This window comes from Drosophila serrata, unplaced genomic scaffold (assembly GCF_035046125.1).
Source record: "Drosophila serrata isolate PLE 108 unplaced genomic scaffold, ASM3504612v1 contig_364, whole genome shotgun sequence".
NCBI classification, from domain to species: Eukaryota; Metazoa; Arthropoda; class Insecta; order Diptera; family Drosophilidae; genus Drosophila; species Drosophila serrata.
Genome location: NW_028257262.1, coordinates 697,874 through 720,706, shown reverse-complemented (window position 1 = coordinate 720,706; position 22,833 = coordinate 697,874). Strand labels below are relative to the sequence as shown.

Here is a 22,833-nt window from a genome sequence, read left to right as displayed (position 1 = left end):
TTGTTGTCTAAGATAACGTTTGACCTTATAAATGCGGAAGGGAAAGAAATATTTTATTAGGCTTCGAATGTATGTCTGTAAAAAGTACAAAAAATAATATTCTTATAATGAAATATGTGCATTTTTGGTTTTATTTTGATTCTGATTGTTCTGAAAATATTTGAATTGAGCGGCATAAAGCAGTTGGTGCTGCCACTTGCTGGACACGAGCACCAGGTGGCGCTGAAAGCTCGTCGATATAAGCAGTGCAAAATCACAGACATGAACCAGGTTCAGCTCAGCCCTGTTCTTAACGGTTTAGAATATAATTTAAAATATTGTTTAAATAATTTTTAACTAGTTATTTGTTTCCTAACAAGATTATATTATTACATTCTAATTTTCTGTCATTCGCTTTAAGATTTCCAAACGCGAAGGACACGTTTTTATACCCAAATAAGGAGATGAAATAACACTGAAAAAAAAATGTATTAAAATAAAACAGCATTTGATGTCCTTTTGAATATCAATATATTTATCGATTCCCTCATATTATCGAGTGTCTTGACACATATTTGTAGTGATACATCCAATATAATGGTAACTTCCCTTGCGGAAATACATTTAATGCTTTTGTTAGACACTGAGATGTTGAAAAGGTAAAGTTGTACGAAGTTTTTTGGTTGTAGGAATACCGAATATCCCCTTGTGGGTCTGTATAGAGTATACGTGTATATGTTGTCTATCGTGTATAGTTGTATAATAATACGAATACCATTACCATATATAACTATAGTATTTATTTATGCCTCTGCAGGTATGCAGCAATATCGCCCCTACTGGTTCCGTCTATATCCTATATTGCATTGCGCCTGCATGGGCCACATTCACGCACTCACTCACTCCACCTAAACTCTGTTAATTTATTTTGATTAACTCCATAACTTTAATACCTGATCATTACGGTTTTTAGTTTTTTTAATTAGCTATAATTGCGGAGATGTCACATATATGTATATTATGTTTCGAATGATATCCCTTCTCATTAAGCATATTCCGCAAAACACGTTTAGATTCAAATTCAATGATCAACATTTAACTACGTAAACAACAGAACACATTGCCCAGGCTTAACCGTAAATGAAAACATGATAATTCACTTTATAGTGCGGATTTTTGCATAATTAATTTGCTAATTTTCCAACGTTCAATTATCTATTTTGATTTATTTAATACAAATGTTTGTCCTGCTTTTGCAGTTTATTTGTTTTTTGTGGTTTTTTGGAAAGGCTAGTGTTAAACATATGTCTGTCTGTGTGATGTGAGAAACGCTGGGGGAGGCAGGCGGACTCTAAAATGCATATAATATATCTATTTAAAATAGTTTGGAAACATTGAAGTTAGAATGGGGGGGCAGGGGGGTAAATTAACCAGCAATCGGACGCCGTGAAGCATATAATAGACAGGCAAACAATCGCTCAACTAATTTATGCACTCAATTGCACTCGCATTGATAGGCTGCGGCTTTTGGAGTCTGTTTCTGATTTACTAGCATTCGGATATGTATGTATGTCCTGCCAGCATTATCTTCGGTGTATCGGTGGGTGTGTTAGTGTAGTTGGAGAAGGGGAGAAGGACCTTCCGCTCTGCCAGTGTCCTGTCCTGACGATTTAGTGTACAAATTCTTTTAAATCTCTCCCGTTCAGGTGGGCTTGTACACAAAACAGTTTCCCCATCGAGGAATATTGGAATAACATAAATGGAAATTGTGGATTTTCTAGCTCTCGTAAAAAGTTGTAAGCTCGTCTAGGTTTTCCTTTTGGTCTCTTGTGTGACTGAGTGAGTGTTCGGATTGGGGGTTATAAAGCTACACGGTATGTACAACAACGAATAAATACATGTTTACGCACAACAATCACACACATGTCGCGTCTAAACACCAGATTTGCATTTGCTTGTGGCTTGCAGAGGACTTAAAGCTGAACGTTTCGATACACACATAAAGCAATCGCTTGTCACTAAAACTAACAAGTAGTTAAAGGTTAAAAGAGAAAAATTAACAATAAAAAACAGTTAGCTAAGTAGTTCTAGGATATGGTCTCCGTCTCAGCGAATTGGTGTTGTCTTAAAAGGTGTTCAGAGTCCTCGCATTTGTTTACATCGATTGGGAATAATTCCCTCATATTGTCTAACTAGGTAAGTAATACATCTAGGTGTGGGGTTTACCAAATATAGTTTGATACACATCGGTAATTAGTTTAATAACATTTTGCTAATCGACCAGTTCTTGTATGTGTTACATCTAAAATATATAAAGCAGAGGCAATGTCAAGCCAAACCAAAGATTTATTATTATATTCTCAGCACCGCTCAGCTGCAGTTGTTTTGTTTCGGTTATATTTTTCTTGTCCTCTATGTATATATATGTATATATGTATATATAAATATGTATAATATTAGGCTCAGTTTGGTTGTAGTTCATACAAATTACACAAAGTTAGGTTTGATTTACTTTCCATTTGATATTTGTTCATCGTTAGCCACTATCAATAAATATCGTGTATTCTGTATTTTGTAGTTTGTATTGTAGTTTGTAGTTTTGTATCTTGTAGGTTTTACTTTGTATTCATCTCAAAAGTTCATTAAAATAAATGCCTTTTAGTTTGTTTGCGGGCACTTTAGCGCCGAAGAGTATTCGAGTGTTTGTATTTGATAATGTAGTGTAAATAGTTCCTTGTTCAGTTGGTGGTGGTGGGTGGTATGTAGGTGGTGGGGTCTAGGCGTAGTTAGTTAGTGGGTTAGTTCCTTGATTAGTTTGTCTTGGCTTGCCTTTGAGTGTTCAAGAGTGTTGGCTAGAGGGGCCGGAAAGAGAGGTGTTGTTGCCGAAGCCACGCGCTCCGCAGTGGCTCCGAGAAGTTTTTTACGGAAAAATTCTAAATCACTCCGGAATGACAGAAACTCGCATGCGAATTGAGCTCACAGCCACATGTACACTGGCGAAAGGTCGTCCTAGGTCCTGCGCCCACGTAGGCTGCCGCTCGTATTGGTATTGGTATTGCTGTTAGTTTTTGGGCCCTCTCAAATGACACTCATGCGACGCCTGCCATTTCCGGTGCCCTCGGCTCAGTTGGCGTTGGCCAGCGTCTCGTGACACACCTCCATGTAGTCCGGGTCGTGCATGATGCCCTTTATCATGTCCTTGAGCATTGTGTAGCGTGGAAATATCGGATACATCTTTGAGCTGCCGTACTCTTCCTGCGGGGTCACACAAAAGGTTCAAAGTTACAATGAAAAGTAGTTCCCCCAGGCCGATTCCCATTCACATATGTACATACCTTCAGCACCCGGATGAGGTGCCGCAGGCCCAGATACTTTTTCAGCAAGCGGTACAAGTCGTTTATCAGCTGCGTATTCTCGTGCTCGATTTGGGCCGTTGTCATATCTGTGTGCGAATGGGGTCAAGGAGCTTACATTTTAATTCATTTACAATTTATTTTCATCAGATTTACTCACGTTCTAATCGCTCCATGCGCTCCCGACGCTCGGCCGCCTCCTCGGCCAATCGGGCGGAGGTCTTGACCCCCTCGCCGGACTTCTGGGTCTTCTCCATGATTGAGCAGGCGCGCATCACATAGGAGGGCACAGTCTCCTGCTTCTCCTGGCGCGGTATGTCCACCAGGGTCCAGTACTGGGTCTCCAGCCGAATGACTTCCTGTGAACACAATCGAAAAATACAATTAAAAGTTGAGGTTTACTCTCTTGACTTCTATTTGCAAACCTTTATCATCAGCTTGAGCATGGGATAGCGCTGGAAGATGTTGCGCTGGCTCTTGGAGTCACCATACTTGTTCATTAGGTTAATTAGCGCCTTCTTGGCCGTCTCGTAGGACTCCTCGAGTCGCAGGCGCAGGGAGCGCAGCCTCTCATTGGTCTCGATCACCTCGTCCCGCGTCATGCCGCTGGGCGCTCCCTCGTCCTTCACATCCTGGACGATCCGGCGCACACTCTGCGTGAACTTGCCCACAAAGTTTGTGGTTGCTGAATGGGTGAAAATATAAAAATAATAAAAATTAAACAGTTTTCATTGTACGGAAATTGCACGAAGCACTGTCATTCATTATTCGAAATGTCAGTAGATACGCGCATTAACCCTTATAATTAATCTGCGATTCATGCGGAAATTGTTCGGCTACGGAAAAGCCAAACTATTATGCCATGATGAAATCGCATCGAAAAGCGTTAAAAATACACAAATATTCTCTTATTTCCGTTTTTCACAAGTTCTATGCGGGACTGGGGTTTGAACCCGCCACTTCACGGCGACGGCCGACTGCGCTACCCTCTGCGCCACGGCAAGCATCAAAACAAAGGTGTCTATTGTTCACTTTCGTTGCGGCGTTCATAGGGCATTCTATTTTTAGTCAGAAGCTTGTAACTCGTGAAGGAGTTATTTCCGACCCTATAAATTTTATTTATTATTGATCAGCATTAATAACCAAGTCGATCTATTTCAGTCGAAATATAAAATTTCAAAATTTTTTCTAAATTTCAAAATTTTATAAGGGGTTACATCATTAAAATTGTCAAAAATTTTAATATTTCTAAATGTTAAATTAAGTATGCAGATTTATTAATATAATAAATACTAACATAGCAAGGCATGCCGAATTGAAATTAAAGACTTTTTAGCTTTCTTATGAGGATTTCAAATTACGGAATTCTCGAAAAAAAATATCTTATAAAAATAACGATAAATATTGATTCAAATAATGTTAATATTTTGAGCTTAGTTAAGATAAATTTCCAATTTTATCTTATAATTAAATTGCAAACTGCAAGGGTTCACAGACTTCTGCTTCCCGATATTAGAGTTCTTTCCTGTTGTTTTAAGTTAAACTATTGGTTTAACCCTATGTAAAAATTAACCTTCCACCCCTAACCAATTAAGCTAATTTTCTTTTTTCTTATCCCAATATTAAACAGATTTAATTTAAATGTTAAAAATGGCAAATATGTAATAAAAATATATAAACTTCAGCTTCCAGAATATAGTACTAATAATTGCGAGGGTGTACCGCAACAGTATTATAATTATTATTATTTTTTCGTTTTTAATTTGCAGGTTATATCTACTCTTTAATACATATTTCTTAAAGTATTTTTGAACATTTTTGGCAATCACTGTCAGAGTTTTGAATTTAACTGACCACGCCTTCAGTTTGCAATAAAAACTCTGATTAATTCACTCCGAATAATTTACTCAAGTTAGAAAATTGGTTTGGTTATTTAAAATTTTCATTTAAGCGAAACAACGTTTCTTCATTTGCATTTTTATTGGCCAATGAGCCGGCGACACACCCTCATTTTAACAACGCTAATAATTCTGACCCATTAATGATTGGGAAAACTCAGCAATCGTTTGAATCGCTCACGGTTTTATGGGCGGCAATTCGTTGAGATGGCGAAAAGTGCAATTAGCATTTGTCATTGTCAGTCCGTTTTTGAGTCCGTAAATTCATGTAAAACGTGACATATTTCAGGCCATGATTTGGGCCGTGCTCCCGCTCCAGCCTGCCTAATTGGGAGGTCGCGAATTAGGCCGCGTTGCATCCAAAGCTCCAACCATTCCCAATTAGCAACCCGTCCATCTGTGAATTCTGACATAGACATTCCTCTGTCAGGGGATGTGATTCATTCCGGGACAAAGACCGCGCCTTGTGGCTGCATCTGAGCTCTGGGAAACTGCAATGCCAATAGATTCTGGCCAAAGACTTTGCCCGATGACGGAGATCGTGACGTGCTGAAGGAGACTTTGGTCAAACCCGCAGATACTATGTATAATGGGTATGTGGGATCCAATGTATATTTATTTATGGGACGCTAAGAGAGAGAAAATGAAGAGCGGCAATGTATGGTCGGATCTCTCTTCGCTTTTGCAAAGCTCCAAGTTTATAAAGTTGTACCCAAGAGAGATCTGCTCAGTGTAAACTCAAGAATCCGAAGGCAAGCATTGCCGACGCCGAGATCCGAGAAAAAACATAAAAAACAAAGCAAAAAAAATAAAAGAAAAATTAAAATAAAAACGAGTAAACGTGAGCGCACCATAAATGACAAGCACAAACAAAGAGCTAAGCAAATTATATACCAAAGTACATACAAAAGAATATATATACATATATGAGCACAAGTGAGACGCGCCAAAAAGAGTCGGGTATAAGCATAAAGCCAATTGAATTGCAATTTTATTGGGTTTAATTGCTAAAACAAAAACCAACCAAGAGAGGACCATAAAAGCTATATACGAAAACTGTGCAAAAGTGAAAATATCGGCGAGGGCGAGTGAGATAGCGAGTGACAGCAAGAGATAGCACTGCAGATATAGCCACCATATAGGTAAGTCTCCAACATCTTCTGCGGATTCTTCTGCCGGAACTTCCTTACTCTCTGTCGGGCTTATCGGCTGAGGCATGAGATTGGTCGGTAGCCCCTATATCCATTTAATTTTAAAGGATCCCCATTGGATTACTCATTGGGCCAGTTTATGGATTTATATATCTGTTGGCCTTCTGCTTCGCTTGCGCTTTTTGCCAATGCAACAAATTTCCATATAAAAATCGCAATTAATCCATGTTTGTGTGTGTGTTTTTTATGCTTCTCATTTCGCTCTTGCCTGCAGTATGTTATTTATTATTTACTCTGTGTTTTTTCTGCTGATTTCCATACAATTTGATAGATTTTGATAGGAATTTTTTCAAATCAATCTCTTTACTGTATTAATACATTTCTGATAACAATGATTTAAACTGATAAACTTAAAAGGAATTGTACTCGAAGATAACCTGCGACTCGTTCTTCCAAAGAATTGTTTAATTACAGAAATTAATCTATAAATTCAATAATTTGAATATATAATTCAAGGAATAGAAATTAGTGGGAAATTGTATTAAAAACAAAACTTACGACATTGTTTCTAAAGATTTTCTAAAGAATTAAGAATTAAAGAAATAAAGGAAATACGTTTTGTTGTTTAAATTTGTAAGTTCGTTTGTTATATATGTATGTATATACTGAACAGAAAATCACTTTTAACAGATAAGTAATTTAATTTAAATCTACGCCTGAGGGCCATTGTCATTGATCAGAACAGCCGCTCGTGTGGAATAAATGTACAAACTTGTAGCCAGTTAAACTTGTTTCGCGAAGTGCAGAGCTCAGCCTCCACTTGAAACTGGAATTGTCCCAGTTGCACTGGCAATCCCAGTCCCAGTCCCAGACTGAGTCCCTGTCCCAAAGGATCCTTACCTATATGTAGAGGACCCGCTATAAATAAGCCGTTTGCTCTGGTTCACTTGCTGCCGAACTGTCAGCCTTTCCCCCTAATACATCAGTGTGCCTTCCGGAGAGAGAGAGAGCTTGGTGGGATGGGGATGAGGGTGCCAGGTGGGACTGGGAACTGGGAACTGGGAACTGAGAACTGGGTACAGGTGGGTGTGCTTGTCTCCGGGTCTCTCTGCGACCTTCCCGCACCCATTTCCACACTGATATCAGGCCAGAGATTGCTCCGACTGCGGAGAGGCGACTAATGAGCAAAACGGCTTTTGTTTGCCTTCGGCTTCACGTTCCCCGCTCTTTCGGTTCCAGCTAAGCAGAGTACCTGCGTAAACCGGTTGTTGCTAATTTGGCAAAAACACAAATACACAAAAAACACAAAAAGCATCAAAAACCGTCGACATATTGTACGCGACTACATGTGTTTGGTTTGCCCTGGGTGCCTGGGTGTGGGCCAGCTGCTGTTTGTCTTTTGGCTTTTTGGGCTGAAAGCGAAGAGCACATCATTTGGCCAACAACAAACGAAACGTGTCGTTGCCACGCATTGTCTTTATTGGAGCGGGCCCCGAGAAGTATGAGTACGAGTATCTGACAGATACTTCTCGCCCCGCACATAATCAAAGCTCTGCACGTGTGTATGTTTATGCTAGCTGGTTGCCCTTTTGGTCCACAAAAAATATTTCAAGTTCAACCTTTTGGGTCTTGTTCTTTTTTAGCTGTGGAATCCCCCGGCGTTCCGCTTTTTGTTTACACTATGTTTGTACTTGAGCCCCTATTTGCCTCGGTTTCGAATCTTTCGCATTTAATTTGCCATTTTTTTTGTTGTTGTTTACACGCACGCAAGGCTGCTTGGATTTTTTAGCCTTTACAATTAACTTAGCTCCGTGGTTTTTATTTGTTTTCCATTTAAGTATTCCTCAGACCCGTGACGTAGCCGTAGTCGAGTTCTTATCGGTCGTAGACACTGGAAATGCCAATATTTTTGAATTTCCAGAGGAATTAGTCATTGCTACAGCCTGGTGAATCTTAAGTGCCAGTAACTTGACCATCATTGAGGCAGCTTCAAGGGAGAGGCTATTAGTAGAGTGAATAATCGCCCGGCAAATGTTGCACTTGAAATCTCATGCAATTTAATTGCAGGTTTGCCAGGCTAAAATTAAGTTCCCTAAACCACAGACACGTGTCGAGTTGATTTGTGGTAATCACACTTGAATATTTCCCACGATTATTGTGGTTTCAAGCTCCTACTCACTACTCACTACTCACCCTCAATGAAAGCATAATTTCTATAAAACGCGGAAGCTAGGAAATTCCGTTTAATAGTCATAGAGTTTTATGTACTCTGAGATCACGAAAAGGTTCTCAAGTCGCAATTTGCATTACAACTCGAGTTGCATGGAAGGAGCAAACCAGTTGGAGACTGTTGGCATGACATAATCAATTTGAAAACCAGTTCAATACTTTTTAAGTCCCACTTTGATTGGCGTTAAACTATTGTTTAATATCAATTGCTGCACAAAAACAAGATATTCTCCGCCTTTAGGTGCTTATCAAAAGTGGCAATTAAATGTAAAGCACCTCCCGGGGGCTCTCTTAACGAGAGCACTTTGATCCAAACAGTGCAATAAATTGCTATAATTAAAACGACAGATTAATCGATTTCATTTGCATGGGAATCGGATAAAGAGATGAAGTGACGTCAATACGTCATTAAGTTGAACGGGTTGCCATTAGAATTCCATGATTTATGCTATTGTTCTGCAAAAAATTGGTGTTTCATCTCCCAATTCAACCTGAGAATCCCCGTCTATACTCATTATTTCTTATTCCTTTTCCAACTTTTCACCTCAAGTAGCAGCTTCTTATTTGTATAATTATGGTATCATTGATCAGAGGGTATAACCACTAATGGCCAAGCAAGCAATACCGGGTCTAATTATAATTAAAATAGCGTGTACCACTTAAGAGATCTGAGATCAGAGGCAGCGATTTATATTTCCGCTAGCTAATGAGCATAAGAAATAACACTTACTGATGCCGGTTTATTAGAGGGTTCAGAGTCCCCAAAGCCCAAGGAGATCCGACTAATTTTGGTCACGCTTAGTGGCCCAGAATGGTTTCGTAATGACTTCAAGCCATAAATATGTCACGCGCATGAGATCATTCATTAGTCGTCATCAGAGGGTGTCAAAAATTCAGTCATCTTAAAGAAGATGTGCCAAGAACAATAGAAGTAGGAGTGGTTAGCTACTGGCTGGGGATTACACTGAGGGAAACGCAAAGGTATTTAAATTTGAGTATAAAATGTACACATTACTTTTGAGTGGGAAGTAAGTTTTACTTGAAAATTAATAAGTATTAAATGAATTTACTGGGAGTTTCGTATATAAATTTTTTTCTTTTTACTGAAAATATTCACCCATTTTCTGTATTTTCTTCCAGTAATTTAGTTAAACTAATTAGCCACAAATCTGCTGAATTTAAGCTTTGACAAAAGTGCTTCTCCCTTCTTTGAAACTCTGCCAACTTTACTGTAACCTCCAATTTAAGATTTTAGATTTAAGTTATTTCGACATCTGCATGTATACCCGTCAGTCATGCTTAACCATAATTACCATATCCCCATTGTCTGCATTGGGAATCCTGACGGCTAATCACCTTAAATTAAGCAGAATTTGAAATGAATCATTGGTTGAGGTTTCAATTTATTTATTAAGCATTTTCGGCAACGCTTTTTACCTGCCTGCTACAAATATCGGGATGGCTTGTCACACTCGATTAGTGACCTTTCCGCCTCCTGACTCGAATTTGTATGCCAAGGGCGTGGCCTCTGCCCCACCCATCAATAAGCCAAACTAAGCGTCTCGACCTCGCTAATCCTAGTGGCACGTGCTTACTACCATTCCCCATTAGCCAGCCCAATCTCCATTCCACCCGGCTCCCCATCGAATCCCACTTCTCTAGCCCAGAGACCGTCAAGTTTGCTCAGCGTGTTTTAATTAGTTGGCATTGGCAAGGACTAGCTTCGCAGCTTCTGAACTCCCAAGCTCCGCTGACAGGGCAGCCCAAAACGCTGTCTGTTTGACTAATTGACCGCATTTTGGGAGCGCATGTCTGTGGGCTTAGTTGCCCCTTTCCTCGAACACACGCCTCGCCTCAACGCCAACATCAATCATCAGTAATGCGGATATTTTGACACGCTTCCGATTTATTGAAATCGTGCAACGTGTCGCTGCATTTACAGGTGGGTTGCGTCACCCCACCTACTTTTGGCCTGGCTCACGGCTCAAACAAGGTGCGGGTGGAGGTGACAATGTCGCGGATTAGTCACCTCTTGTTTGCATAGATGAATGCCAAACATTAAAGTAAATGTTGCCGCTCTATAGTCCAATTATGGCCACGGGGGGAAATTCAGAAAAGCTGAGTAAATATTTTCAAGCTAAACGAACTTAAAGATACATTTACATCGAAGGGAAAGTCACTCGCTACTCTAGTAAATATGCAGGCATAAAAACTAACCCCAAGTGGACTTAATCCGTATCTTCCGTATTCAAATACCAAGTCAGGAAACCTTTAGCCCGCCACTACTTATCTTATCCTCAGAAATCGACGGACATTCATGACCACAAGTCGGCCAGAGCACCTCAATGTTTGTGAAAGTCCGGGCTAAAGTTTGCGGTCATCTGACATTTGTTTCGGGAACAGAGACTAAGTAAGCTGAGGGCCGGACCGAATTATTCGCTTTCATCTAAATAGCTCAATCAATAAGCAGCCACAATTTCAGGATATTGCTGGCCAGGGCCACACTCGGACACTGATTTCCCCCAATAAATTCCAGGGCCCAAATGGCAGCTAAAGTTTCAGGTCCGAATGCCAATTTGTTTGTTGTCAAATTGAATTGAAGCTTTGAATTGAATTAATATTTGAAAATTTCCAGGCAGTCGTCAGGAAGTGGAAGAAGGGATTGGGGGCCTCCTCCCATTTTATGAGCAAATTTAATATGCACTACGGGGCAATGCCATAAAGCCACTTAATATTTAATGTATGAGTGTTTGGGCCACACTCACAACGAAGGAGGACGAGGAGCCGAAAGCAGGGAAGCCTGCAGGACGTATCCCTGCCTGAGCCTGGCATTTTCATTAAAACTTTAAGTCACTTTTGGTGCTGTTATTTGATGCTACTATTTTGCATTATTCAAAGAACTGCCACCAACGCCGCAGTTGGGCAAACACAGACGCACAAAGAGGCACAACACACACATGCGGCGACTGCAAATCCTTCGGATTCGTCCTTGTCCTTGCCAGGATAGTAGGCCCAACAGGCAACACAAATAGGCGTGTGCCAAAATACACAAACAAATGCGTAGCAAGCGAGGCGAGAAACTCGGAAGGCACACATGAGACCCGACATGAAGCTGGAGAGGAGTAGGTATATACTATGGTCTTTGCACGACAGATCCATTTTAGTTGGGTAGCTGAGCCGCCGTTTGAACTTTGTCCTTCCGACCGGTGGGTGAAGTGGGGTGGGTTTTGCCCAAAAAAAAAGCGAGCCCACTAAGCAAATAGAGAGGAGCCTACATCACACACAAAGGGACAGCCAGGCAGGCAGGCGTTCGATTGAAGCCGCAGTTTAGCAGCCACACAAAATGCGGAAGCGTGCAGCATCAGCAGTAACCAACAGTGAGTAACAGCAATGGCGGTCATGATAATGGCAATCTGTCAGCTCTGACCAAACTAAACAATGGCCGAACAAACGCTCTAGCACTCGCACTCGCACTCGCACTCGCTTACATACGTCGTCCTGGCAGGGACAGGATAACGCATTCAGCCAGCGAGACAAATTGACAGACAATTTAGCTGTCAATTGTGCTTTGCCTGCCCGGTCGACAGTTGAACCAACATCCTGGCATTCAGCGAATGACATTATTAGTTTCGCTCCAAAGCCAGACAATGGCTAGACCCACAAAGGTTAAGGCCAGTAATTTCTGCATAATAGATATGATAGATGTATAAAACATAGCCGATTAGATTATACAGGGTTCGTTGGGATTTGGTATTTAAATGATTCGAAAGTTTGGGATATGAACAAGTTAGATATTCTTTAAGTTAGTTCCACGAGTTCACAGCGGGTAAAGTTTACATACTTGGAGTTAATTATATTACCCAATATATAAATTATAAACCAAAATCAAGTTACTTAAAGGTCATATAACTCCTCTCTCAATCATAAATAAGGAATCCTGATCTGTCTTAAGGCGCACTATCTTAATGAATAGCTCTAGGACTTGGCAATTGGATGACGACTGAGCCGATCCGGCTGCAGGATATACAAAGAGCTGCCCCCGAGGACAATGGAAACGCTGCTGTAAGTAGCTGTAAGCACAGCTGCTTACTTTCGGGCATTTATCATACGCCGCGTGGGCCGGGCGTTGACATAACAATTAAGCGAATTGGCCGTGCTTAACAGCGGGGGGTGGAGGAACTGGGGAGGGAAATACCTTGGCTGATAATCTATTCTCAGTTATATTTCATAACGACAGTCTGCCGCTGACACCAACTTCCCTGCCGGCACTTAAAAGTGTCCTTATATAAGCCCACTGCCCAACAACAATATTTATGTTTCTGCCACTCTGCACCCCACTCTTGGCCAAGACATTCGGATCCCAATGTCGCCGCTGAGTGCATATAATTTCGTTGGCTTTGGCTTTGCGTAACTTTTGCAATTAGAACTGCAGCAAAGTAGCCAAGTGGTTGCTCGCAAAGTGCCCTCAACTTTGGTGGGGAGGGGATGCCTTCTCGACCCGCGGCGACCCTTGAGCCTCGCTGAGACCACAACTACCTAGTGCTTTACAGACTGGCACTTGTTGTGCTTTTAACATGTTGAAATTGTTGTTCCCAACACCACTTGCAGCCAGGCATTCCTCCTGTATTTTCGTAATTTTCGTTTGTGACTCGTGCCGCTGTCAAATGACAAAACTCGAATGTCGGACATTTCGAATGAGGGAAAGAAAGTTCCCATGAATGTGTCAGCCTCTGTGTGTGTTTTCCCTCGTTACCGATGCTGTTGTTCCTCCTTTGTTGTCCTTTGCCAGGACAGACAAGACAAAGCCCAATGGCTGTTGGTATAGATCCTGCACCGGGTATCCATTGTGGACGCTGACATCCCTGACGGATGTGAACAGAGCTCGATAACAAAAATACTTTTGATATCACAACAAAAACACACACACACAGTGCAAGCCAGTTGATTCGGGTCAAAGGTAAGGCAGATAATGAATGCATTACTCATTACCCGATGGGAATTGATCAGTTCTACGAATCCTATCCACGTCTAGACTGAATAAAACATATTGCAGTGCCTCCGTTTCGATTTCCATTTCCATTTTCATTTCCCCCCAGAATGTGCTACAAAAACTAAAAAAAAACTTGACAAGAATGAGGGAAAACATTTTCCACTTGCATTGTTTCTTTCCGGAGGACGATGATGCCCCACTTTGCTCTGTCTGTGAGTGAGTGAGTGTGCGTGCCGCATAAATTTCATTTTGAACAATAATAAGAAAAGTTGGATGCCGCTGGCTTGCGGGCCAGGCTTCCAGTCGGATCAAAATCACACAAATGGCAACAATGGAGGCCAGCGTGTGTTGTTTGTGTGTAAATAAGAAAAACACCGAATCAACAGTGAGGCGTAAAAAAACGGGTGAAAAATGACAGCTGACAGCAGGCCAGGGCCATGTTACGCATACGCACCATTGATCGGCCAAATCGCATTACGCATTCGCCATGTGGTCCGATGCAAACCTGTATGCGAAAAAATTCCAGCCAGCTTAATTACAACCTCCGGCAGGCAGGCAGGCAGGCTGACCCACTTTGATTTGGCATCGAGCAGGGAACATCTCAATAAAACAGGCTCTTCCCCTTTTGCAATATGCTTGTCGGTCTGCATCGGATGGGGTTTCATATGCACAGGATGCAGAGGATGCAACCTGACAGCATTTGCATTCCGTTGTCGATGCCCCAACATACGTGACTCTCTCTCTCTGACGACCGACACTTTGACACTTGAATAGATCCGGACAACGGGGGGGGGGGGGGGATAGCTCTGTCATCTCCATTGTGGCCACGTCTTTGCCGCTCCTAAGCCAATTAGATGGAACAAAGACCAATGCCGCAAAAGTTGCCACGTGTTGCTCGGGCATAAACAATTTATGCAGGAATTTACTCGAAATAAAAGCACCATAAAATCAGAGTAAACAAAATGAACAAAAGCTACTTGTTTTTTGTTTTTAATCACATTCAGGGGATTTCACTTACAATTTTTCGCTGATTTTCAGCATCGAGTCGAGGCCACGATGATGAGCAAAGCCAAGAAAAAAGCAAAGCGGTTTATTGCGTATTTTTTAGGTCAGAGCAAACAGCAAACGGGCACTGGGGCAGCTCCTCGATTGAAGAAGCATCTTCTTACCTCGCTGCATGTTTACCCTACTGTGTTTGCCTTTAATCGCATCTGCAATGAGTTTTCCGACTTTGATGAGTTTGCTCGCCCCGGGCCAGCAGCCGAATTTCCATATCAATTAGCAGCACTCGCCCTGATCGAACATTTCCGGGTGTTTGCGCAAAGCACCAGCCGCCTCATCGTCAAAGTGTATACCGTATCTAAATCTATATCTGTATCTGTATAAATAAACGCTTCTAATGAAATCCGATTTTCCGTGCCACTTTATGGGTTTGCCCGCCATTCAGTTACTGGCCCGAAAGGCAAAGTAACTGCAGGAGGACGCCACAGGACATGTTGCTTCGATGGCACTGCGCAACAAAGCACAAATTTTTGAAGAACTTTGAAGAGGAAAAATGAGTAAATATTGATTCTTTCCTCAATATTTTTGAGAATATTCCTTATAGAATATATTTTCTTGATCATCATCAACTGACCATTTCTATGCAAACTAGTTTCTAGTTCTTAAAATATATTTGTATAAAGCAGTCAATTTTGTCTCTTGTTCATGGGATTTAGTATATAAGTATTATCGGTCTGGATACACTATATTTCATTTACAAGAGTACCAAAGGTACACAGAAATGAAAAGAAAATTGAATGAATTAAAATGCTAAGCGGTGCCCGTCATCTGGGGGCCTTATAATGCATTTCGTATGCCCTTTTGCAGTTGCCCAGTGTAATCGTCCTTGTCGCCAGGTGGTTTGCGGTTGTCGGTGCTGTGGGTGGGTACAAGTAAAAGGTGGGGCTGGAGGTGTTCCACACTTGGCTGGCCACATCATCTTTTCGGGGCCATAGTGTTTGCGATGGAATGGCCGCACTTACGGGTAAGTGGATCCCGGGGCTCCGACCAGGTCACAGTGCGCCTCGGTCCAGCTGGGGCTGGCCGCTGGCAATATTGCATTCGCCACCCCATTTACCACCACCGCCGTCCTCGTCCGATAAGTTTCTAATGAGTGGTAATCGACGTTCGGCTGCATGTGTGGCCAGAAGCCCGAGGGTGCTTTTGGGTGGCTGAACGAACGTACTGGTCACTGCTGGCCAACAGCCCGTTTTTGTGGCAACTTTGGCGCACTCGAAACTCAATTTGCCTTTGTGCGCAACGCCAGGATCAGAGGAGCAGAGGAGCTGCAAGGACTCGCTGACAGACAGCGTATACTCGTAATTATTTAAATTGTCAATGGACAGCTGTGGTGCGATGTATGTGAATAATGCAGAGACACTTTTGGCGTAATGAAGAGCGTCGGACTCGTGTTTAATATCGCTAATGGCCGCGCCGAAAGGGTTGGTCCCTGACACCGGTCTTCACCTGAATTTCTAATGGGACCGTCCAAGTTTTTCTTACATCAGCTAAATCCAATTAAAAGTGGCTGCCAGGCAGAACTGAAAACCAATTTGGCATGCCGAAAATGTTGCTGCAAAAATGGATTACAATAACCCCCAAGAGTTGCTGACCAAAACTGCGCCGAGATCCAAATTGAATCACTTAAGGCTGAAAAATATTTAGAAAATACAAAATCCACTCGACAATCCATTGCGGCCAGTGTGAGTTGAGCAAAATAACAGAAAAACTAAATATAGAATTTAGCCAAACTGAAAACCAATTAAGAGCAGACACTTTTGATCTCATTGTGTGCGAAAATATTACAAATTGAATATTTAATGGCACTTCTATTGGCAGCATAAAAATAACAAGAAACAAAGGGATGGGCAGCCTGTGAGGTTGGCAAGTATTATTATTTTTTTCAGCTTATTCATATTTATGATGGGGGCGGCGGCTCTCTCTCGTTTTTATTTCCCTTTTTCCAGCTTGTTTTCCATGCTCATTTATACATCTGCCACTTGTGGCTCGCTCGAGTGCCTGTTATTGCTGCTGTTGTAGCAACAAATTGAGGGTTATTCCCCCGACAAACTTACAATTTCCGTTGGCTATTCACACAATTTTTGGGAATCGAGTTGTTGTTTTTTTTTTTTGTGCTGCCTTGGGTCTGGGGCTCGAATCCGGATCCGGGTACGGGACATGGTCCTGACCCAATATTTTCAGCTTGAACTGGCAGCGTTACTCCGTGTGCAGAGCAATCGTATCAGCTTGTATCTGCTTGTGTTTTTGGCTTTTCCTGGGAAAACACTATTTAGTTGCATCGGGCTAGCACACTTTTATGGGCAGCCGGAGCCGGGCAGAGGAGTAAGCGCATTTTGGCATAAATTTATTTTAGCTTTCCCGCATTTCGGTCTGATTCACAACGAAATGAAAATTTCGCAATCACCGCAAAATTGCTATTGCTAAATATGCAAACAGTTTGCTAATTATTATTGCGTGCAAATTCAATCCAATACAGGAATTTTCAATTAAGAAACCCTGACCAGAATCGGTTGGCTCTGCTGATTTATTCCCTAACAAAGTCTGTGAACGAATAATATCTTCCTTCGTTCTCCCGTTTTGGTATCTTTATTGAATTTCCTTTAATTTCGTTTGACATCCTTTGTGCGGTCTCAGGTTTTTCCTTGGCTGGTAATGCAATGCCTTTTTCGCCTCTAATTGCTTGTCTTGTCATCAAGTCTGAACATCAGCTTATATTAGCTTTTTCTAGTTAAAAGAAATTAATGCAGTCGGTGGAAACAATTTCTTTACTAAATTAAACCAGCAAAGAGATACGAAGTAGATTACCAGGGGCTATTTATTATTACTTTCGAAGTTCCCATGAAATGTAAAATGAAACTATTGTATAGAAAATGTTCCAAGAAAATATATGAAGGAAGAACATATGGTAGCAAGCTACATTTAGAACAAATAAAGCCTTAAATTGTCCATTGACGTGCGGGTGACGAATTTCTGACTAATTCTGATGACATTTTATCTTTGCCTGCGTCTTCAATATTATCTTGTTTACGGAAAATTGCTCGTTCTTATCAGAGAACCTAATAGCCGTGAGACATCGATCTCTTCTCGAGTGAGTTGCCGCGGCAGCAGCTGTCCAAACAGCGGCTGCCTTCCGTTTATAATGAGCAACATTCTCGAGCATTCGGTTCAGTCTCAATCTAACTCGCAGAGCGATTTGTCGGAAATATAGAAAGCGATTTTGCTAAGGAATATTGTTTCCGTTGAGCAACGGTTAGTTGGAATCGCTGGAACAGTGTGCATTAGAATATTAAAATACTTGAAGTGCTTAGCCATTGTGTTCTTTTCCGCTTGGATACGTCCAAGGACCTCAAACCCGACACTTTGGTTATGGCTGGCAGCCTACGACGTGCCCGGAAATCGGGGAGAAAAAACAGAAATAAAATAAAATAAAATAAAACAAAAAATGCAGAATAAGAGTGAAGAATATATATATGAAGCAAAGCGAGGAAGCCAGAGAAAGTAATTCAAAAGTTTTGCCACAGAGCAGAACATGCAACAAAGGCCAAGAAAAATTGAACTCAACTTGATGTCTAATTTAAAACAAACCCCAAAAACCAAGAGCCCGGGCAAACCGAGACAGACCGGGGCCAGGCCAGATCCTGATCCCGATCCCAGAAGCCAAAACAAACCGCAACAAAATTTACAACTTCAAAACTTTGCCATCCTGCCTGATGTGTGTGTTTGTGTTTGAGGGTTTCTGTTTTTTGTTTGTTCTGTTTTTTTGCTTTCCTTCATTGATGAGGTTGGTTGCTTGGTTGGGGGGTCAAGTACATAATTGAGATTGAACTGCAAAATAAAAGTTGACTCTTGGTCGTGGCGACTAATGCACAATCTTTGCTTGCTGCCACTTGCAGGACCTGCCAACGAACCGAAGGAGATGAATCGAACCGCCGGCCGCAGACTGCCGGTCCTCCAATTTGCCCTGCTGCTCAGTCTGGTGGCCCTGGGAGCCACCCGTCCGCCCACCGAGGATGACAGTGATGTGGCCCTCCTACCGCCGGATGCCGACAATGTGGAGGTATGTGTGTCTAAATGGGAAATCCAATCTGGGCGCCTGTTTACCCCCAAAGTGTCTCTTCCAAACAGATCCATCAAGTGGAACTTGTGAATGGCGTCATGCAGGAGGATCATCCGGTGATCATGTATAAAGAGGATTTTGTCACTGAGGATTTTGGTAAAGAAAATCACTATTTATATATTTTAGTTTCTACACCCATCATGTAGGGTATGATTATTTCAGCCATAAGCTTGAAACGCTGTGAAGGAGTCATTTCCGACCCTATAAATCATATATATTCATGATCAGCAGCGAAAGCCAAGTCGATCTGATTATGCTCGGTTGGAAAATAAATTTTTGAAATTTTTTCAAAATTTGGAAATTTTATAAGGGGTTACATCATTAAAATTGTCAAAAATTTGTTTTTTTTTTTTTAATTTTAAAATATAGTACGCAGATTTATTAATATATTCAAAATTAAGATGGGACTGCTATCCAAATTAAAATTAAGGCAGTTTTGGCAGAGTTAAGAGTTTTTTAAACTTTGATTTTGTCGAAAAAATGTTCCTATAAAAATATATATAAATATCTAGTCAAAGAATTCCAATATTATAAGCTTAGTTAAGAGTGATTTGATAGTTCTCTAATTGAAAAGGAAGAGGGAAGGATACATAAACTTCTGCTTTTCATGTTTCAGTTAAATTTAATAAAATAAATATCGAATCTTTATATTTAGACCCCTCTAAAAACGCCACCAGTCCAGGACACCACAAAAAGCACAGGCGAACGCACCATCATCATGCGGAGCCTCAGCCAGAGAATGAGGGCGAAAAGATCCTGTTCGATGTCCTGCCCGACAAACCGATTGTGCTCAAAGACGACCTAGAGGCTGTGCCCGTTAGCAACTTGGAGGCCACTCAACTGGTGACACCTGTAAAGGAGCAATGGCTACGGAAGCTGCCCAAGAAGTACCACAGTCGCCAGCGTCGAAGCCCTCAGTGGAATGGACTTATCACCGGCTATTCATATAACAGCCACCTTCCCCTGCAGACCCTTTACTATTTTCCTCGGTAAGCTGCATCCAGAGGAGACACGACGAGTCAGAAGTACAACCTTCCATTTCCCATTTCAGTTTGCCGGTGCCGGGCAAGAAACCCAATCTGCAGGGAGGAAATCGAGGCTCACAAACGAATAGAATCCCGAATGGGGGGGATGTTCAACAGCCGGACGATATTAACAGTCGACTTGACTTAATACATGACTCCGATCCAGCCAATGCTGATTTCAGTCAATTTAATAATCCCAGGCCCACGCGCCGCCCGGTTCCTTCGAACTCGGTTGCTTCGGGTGGTGGCCGTGACGGTCCCATTTCCGGTGGCAATGCCATTTCCCGCCCAGGTAGGTGACCAATGCCCTAAACTCATTATCCCTAGACTCAGTATCCATTCGAATATCCGTGAATAACCAAAAAAGAGAGCTTTGCTAATTAACTGCCATCGTTTGTCCCTGTCTCCGACTATCGCTTCACCTTCCACCCGACCTGACCTCTCACCCTTTTGTACTCTTTGTGAATCGATAGAGAACCGGCCGATGACGAATAGGCCCCCCCAGAGCCAGGTGCCCACCACTGCGCCCAAGGTGACCAACTGTGTGTGGGCGATCGTGAATTGCTGCGACAGCGGCAGCAAGAAGATCCGGTACGCCTGCTTCGAATCCTTTGGCTGCCACGGCGCCTTCTGGGGCATCAATCCATGTGCGGACGAAGGCGTGCTCGACGGTTCGTTGGCCCAGGTCCTGCGCGCCTTCCCATAGGCGGCGGGCCGATCCTGCTTCCAGCGTATTTGCCAAATTTGTCTCAGCAACACTCACATAAATAATTTATTTTTTACATGCCTAAGTCTAAACTCTTGTAAATAAAGCGTTCGCTTTCCCGCGAATTATCCTTTCTAAAAGTCTGTTGCCTGCTTAGCGATATGTTAACTTGCGTAGGATAACAAATTTTAACCAAATCACTTGCATGTTTATTTTAAGCCATTTGTTTAATAACCGCTTACTATGTTAGTAACACAAAAAATAGAGAATTTTACATAACTATTTCAGTCATAAGCTGCATGTAAACAAAGTAGTTTTCAATTCAAACTATAACATCATTTCAAAGTCTTAGATAACTATATTAACATAGTTTGGAAAACTAAAATGCATTCTGTATACATTGCCAAACTATTCAAATCAAATTACAGTGAATTCCGCAACAGTGTTGGATAGGTTTTAAATTATTTATTATTTTATTACTTTACCATTTACCACTTATAAATGCCACACAAAACGATGGTTAAAAATTCTATCAATGCATTATGTATATTTTTATAATTCTTCTGGTATTTCTCTATTCTTGGCAACATTCCTTTGTTGGTATTTAATACATTTTGAATGGCTAATTGACCTGGAACCTGATACAATAATTAAACTCATACGCAATATAGTTTCCAATTCATTATTTTTGTGTGACCAATCATCGCCATACAATCCAGAAAGCAATTTACAATTTTCCAATTTAGCCCTGCGACTTCAGTATGTTTGTTTAATTGGATGCCAATCGATTGTCCAGACATGTAATCCGCTCACAATTCAATTCCAATTACACAATCCCTTCAGCCATATCAATTAACCAACTGGCAAGAGGCCCTCGGCCATTGATGGTCTATCTTTTAATTGGCCGTCTATTACGAGCCGCAGAACACAATTTACACCTGCAAATCCAATTGCAGATCCTCTCTGCTCGAGGACATCATTATTTTGCTCCTTCATAATTGGGACATATGTGCAGGGAAAGAAAAGCTTTTGATAAGGATAATTGTAGTCCTGTTAAGTCTTTCCACTGACAAATTCAGGATATAATAAATAGAAGCAGAAAGCGATGCTCATTCATCCTTGTTATTATTTTCTTTTCTGTGGTTTTTATAACCAAAAGGATAAATACAGAAAAAAAGGCACAGACTTTATAATTGAAATTAAATTCCAATTGAAATTTAAATATTTATATGGTAGCTTCAATTTTCAATTTAAATTGTCCATATAAATTGATGTAACGAGCTTTTGTTAGCGGAAATGAATCCTGGGAAAATTAACATTTATTTCGCTGTGCAATTGCATCATCTGCTGTTGTTCATTAAAGCCTAAACATCGGCCCGTTGTTCATTAATTGCCAGAACAAACAGACGCACTCAATTGGTGAAGGCACACCCACATACACGCCGAGAAACACACACATTATCCTGCATCGCACACATCGCACATCGCATCCTGCGCCCTCTTGGCACCCATTCACTTGCACTTAGCACGATGGTTTACATGCTGACGCCTCTTAATTGCAGCCGACGACCTCGTGGCCCAAGCCTATCCCCTATCCAGCTTCACGCCCCCAGCCTCCGTCCCCCAAGCTTCCGCCCCCCGGCCATCCTTCAGACAAGGTAAGCCCGCTGCATCAGCTGCATGCGTTGCATGTGTTGCATGTGTTGCATGACCTGCTCCGGCAGCGAAACCGCAACCCACGACCGCCATTCAGACATCAGCTCACCTCACCCTTTGCCATCCTTGCAGACAGCCTGCAGTTTCCCCAGGAACTGGAGCACCAGGCGGGTAGCCAGTGCCAGCAGGCCTCCAAGTACTGCTGCGGCCTCCGGAACATTGCATCGCTGTACGAGTGTTACCAGAAGCAGGGATGCAACGAGAGCCTCTCGGACATAATCTCTGGCTGCTCCTAGACCGGCTCCTGGCATTTATCCTTACTTAGGTTCTAAAGTGTTAAGTAATGTCAACAAAGCACTCGTGTTTCAAAGACTCCGCCTGCACCTCAAGATTTATCTGCGGATAAGCTAATACACAATATCTAGTCGGCTGAGATTCAGCAAAGGCTGGTGCAAGCGGGGCTGGTCCTATGTTAATTATACGGAAGTCATAAATTATTAAAGATTTGTATGCTTCAAACTACAAAAAGTGTTTAAATTAAAGACTTAAATGTAAAGGTAAGTTAAATCGAAAGCATTTCATTTAGACTTTAATTGCTTCTACTTTTATCAATAATAACTTATAATTTCTCTTTACCGTAGATAAAAACAATTTTACTCAACAATTA

General features: G+C 41.7%; 2 protein-coding genes and 1 long non-coding RNA gene across 10 annotated transcripts in view; 2 read left to right on the top strand and 1 right to left on the bottom strand.

Moving 5' to 3' along the window:
• Window positions 1–496: 496 nt before the first annotated feature.
• LOC110177264 (uncharacterized) overlaps window positions 497–22,833 on the bottom strand; it is a 42,442-nt gene continuing 20,105 nt past the window's right edge. For 2 of the 3 annotated variants that reach the window (XM_086839362.1, XM_086839361.1), the window contains exons 3-6: window positions 3,758–4,017; window positions 3,493–3,691; window positions 3,315–3,421; window positions 497–3,234 (exon numbers count right to left, since the gene is read on the bottom strand). In XM_086839362.1, coding sequence (XP_086695488.1) covers window positions 3,103–3,234; window positions 3,315–3,421; window positions 3,493–3,691; window positions 3,758–4,017 — 698 coding nt within the window. In that variant the 3' untranslated portion in view covers window positions 497–3,102. Of the gene's footprint in view, window positions 3,235–3,314; window positions 3,422–3,492; window positions 3,692–3,757; window positions 4,018–14,054; window positions 17,442–22,833 lie in introns of those variants that run through there. The other variant, XM_086839360.1, reaches the window with a different exon arrangement.
• hdly (hadley) lies at window positions 5,737–22,694 on the top strand. 6 transcript variants are annotated; one of them, XM_086839355.1, is made up of 7 exons: window positions 5,737–5,823; window positions 18,556–18,719; window positions 18,788–18,875; window positions 19,435–19,768; window positions 19,831–20,096; window positions 20,278–20,475; window positions 22,299–22,694. In XM_086839355.1, the coding sequence occupies exons 1-7, from the start codon at window positions 5,820–5,822 to the stop codon at window positions 22,460–22,462; spliced, it is 1,218 nt and encodes a 405-aa protein (XP_086695481.1). In that variant the 5' UTR covers window positions 5,737–5,819; the 3' UTR covers window positions 22,463–22,694. The 6 variants fall into 6 exon arrangements, with proteins under 6 accessions (XP_086695481.1, XP_086695483.1, XP_020799422.2 ...); XM_086839357.1 differs by lacking the exon at window positions 22,299–22,694 and adding an exon at window positions 22,073–22,263; XM_086839358.1 differs by lacking the exon at window positions 5,737–5,823 and adding an exon at window positions 5,895–6,372.
• LOC147642698 (uncharacterized) lies at window positions 11,032–11,667 on the top strand. The gene is made up of 2 exons (XR_015273134.1): window positions 11,032–11,172; window positions 11,246–11,667. It is a non-coding gene; the product is annotated as an uncharacterized LOC147642698 (long non-coding RNA).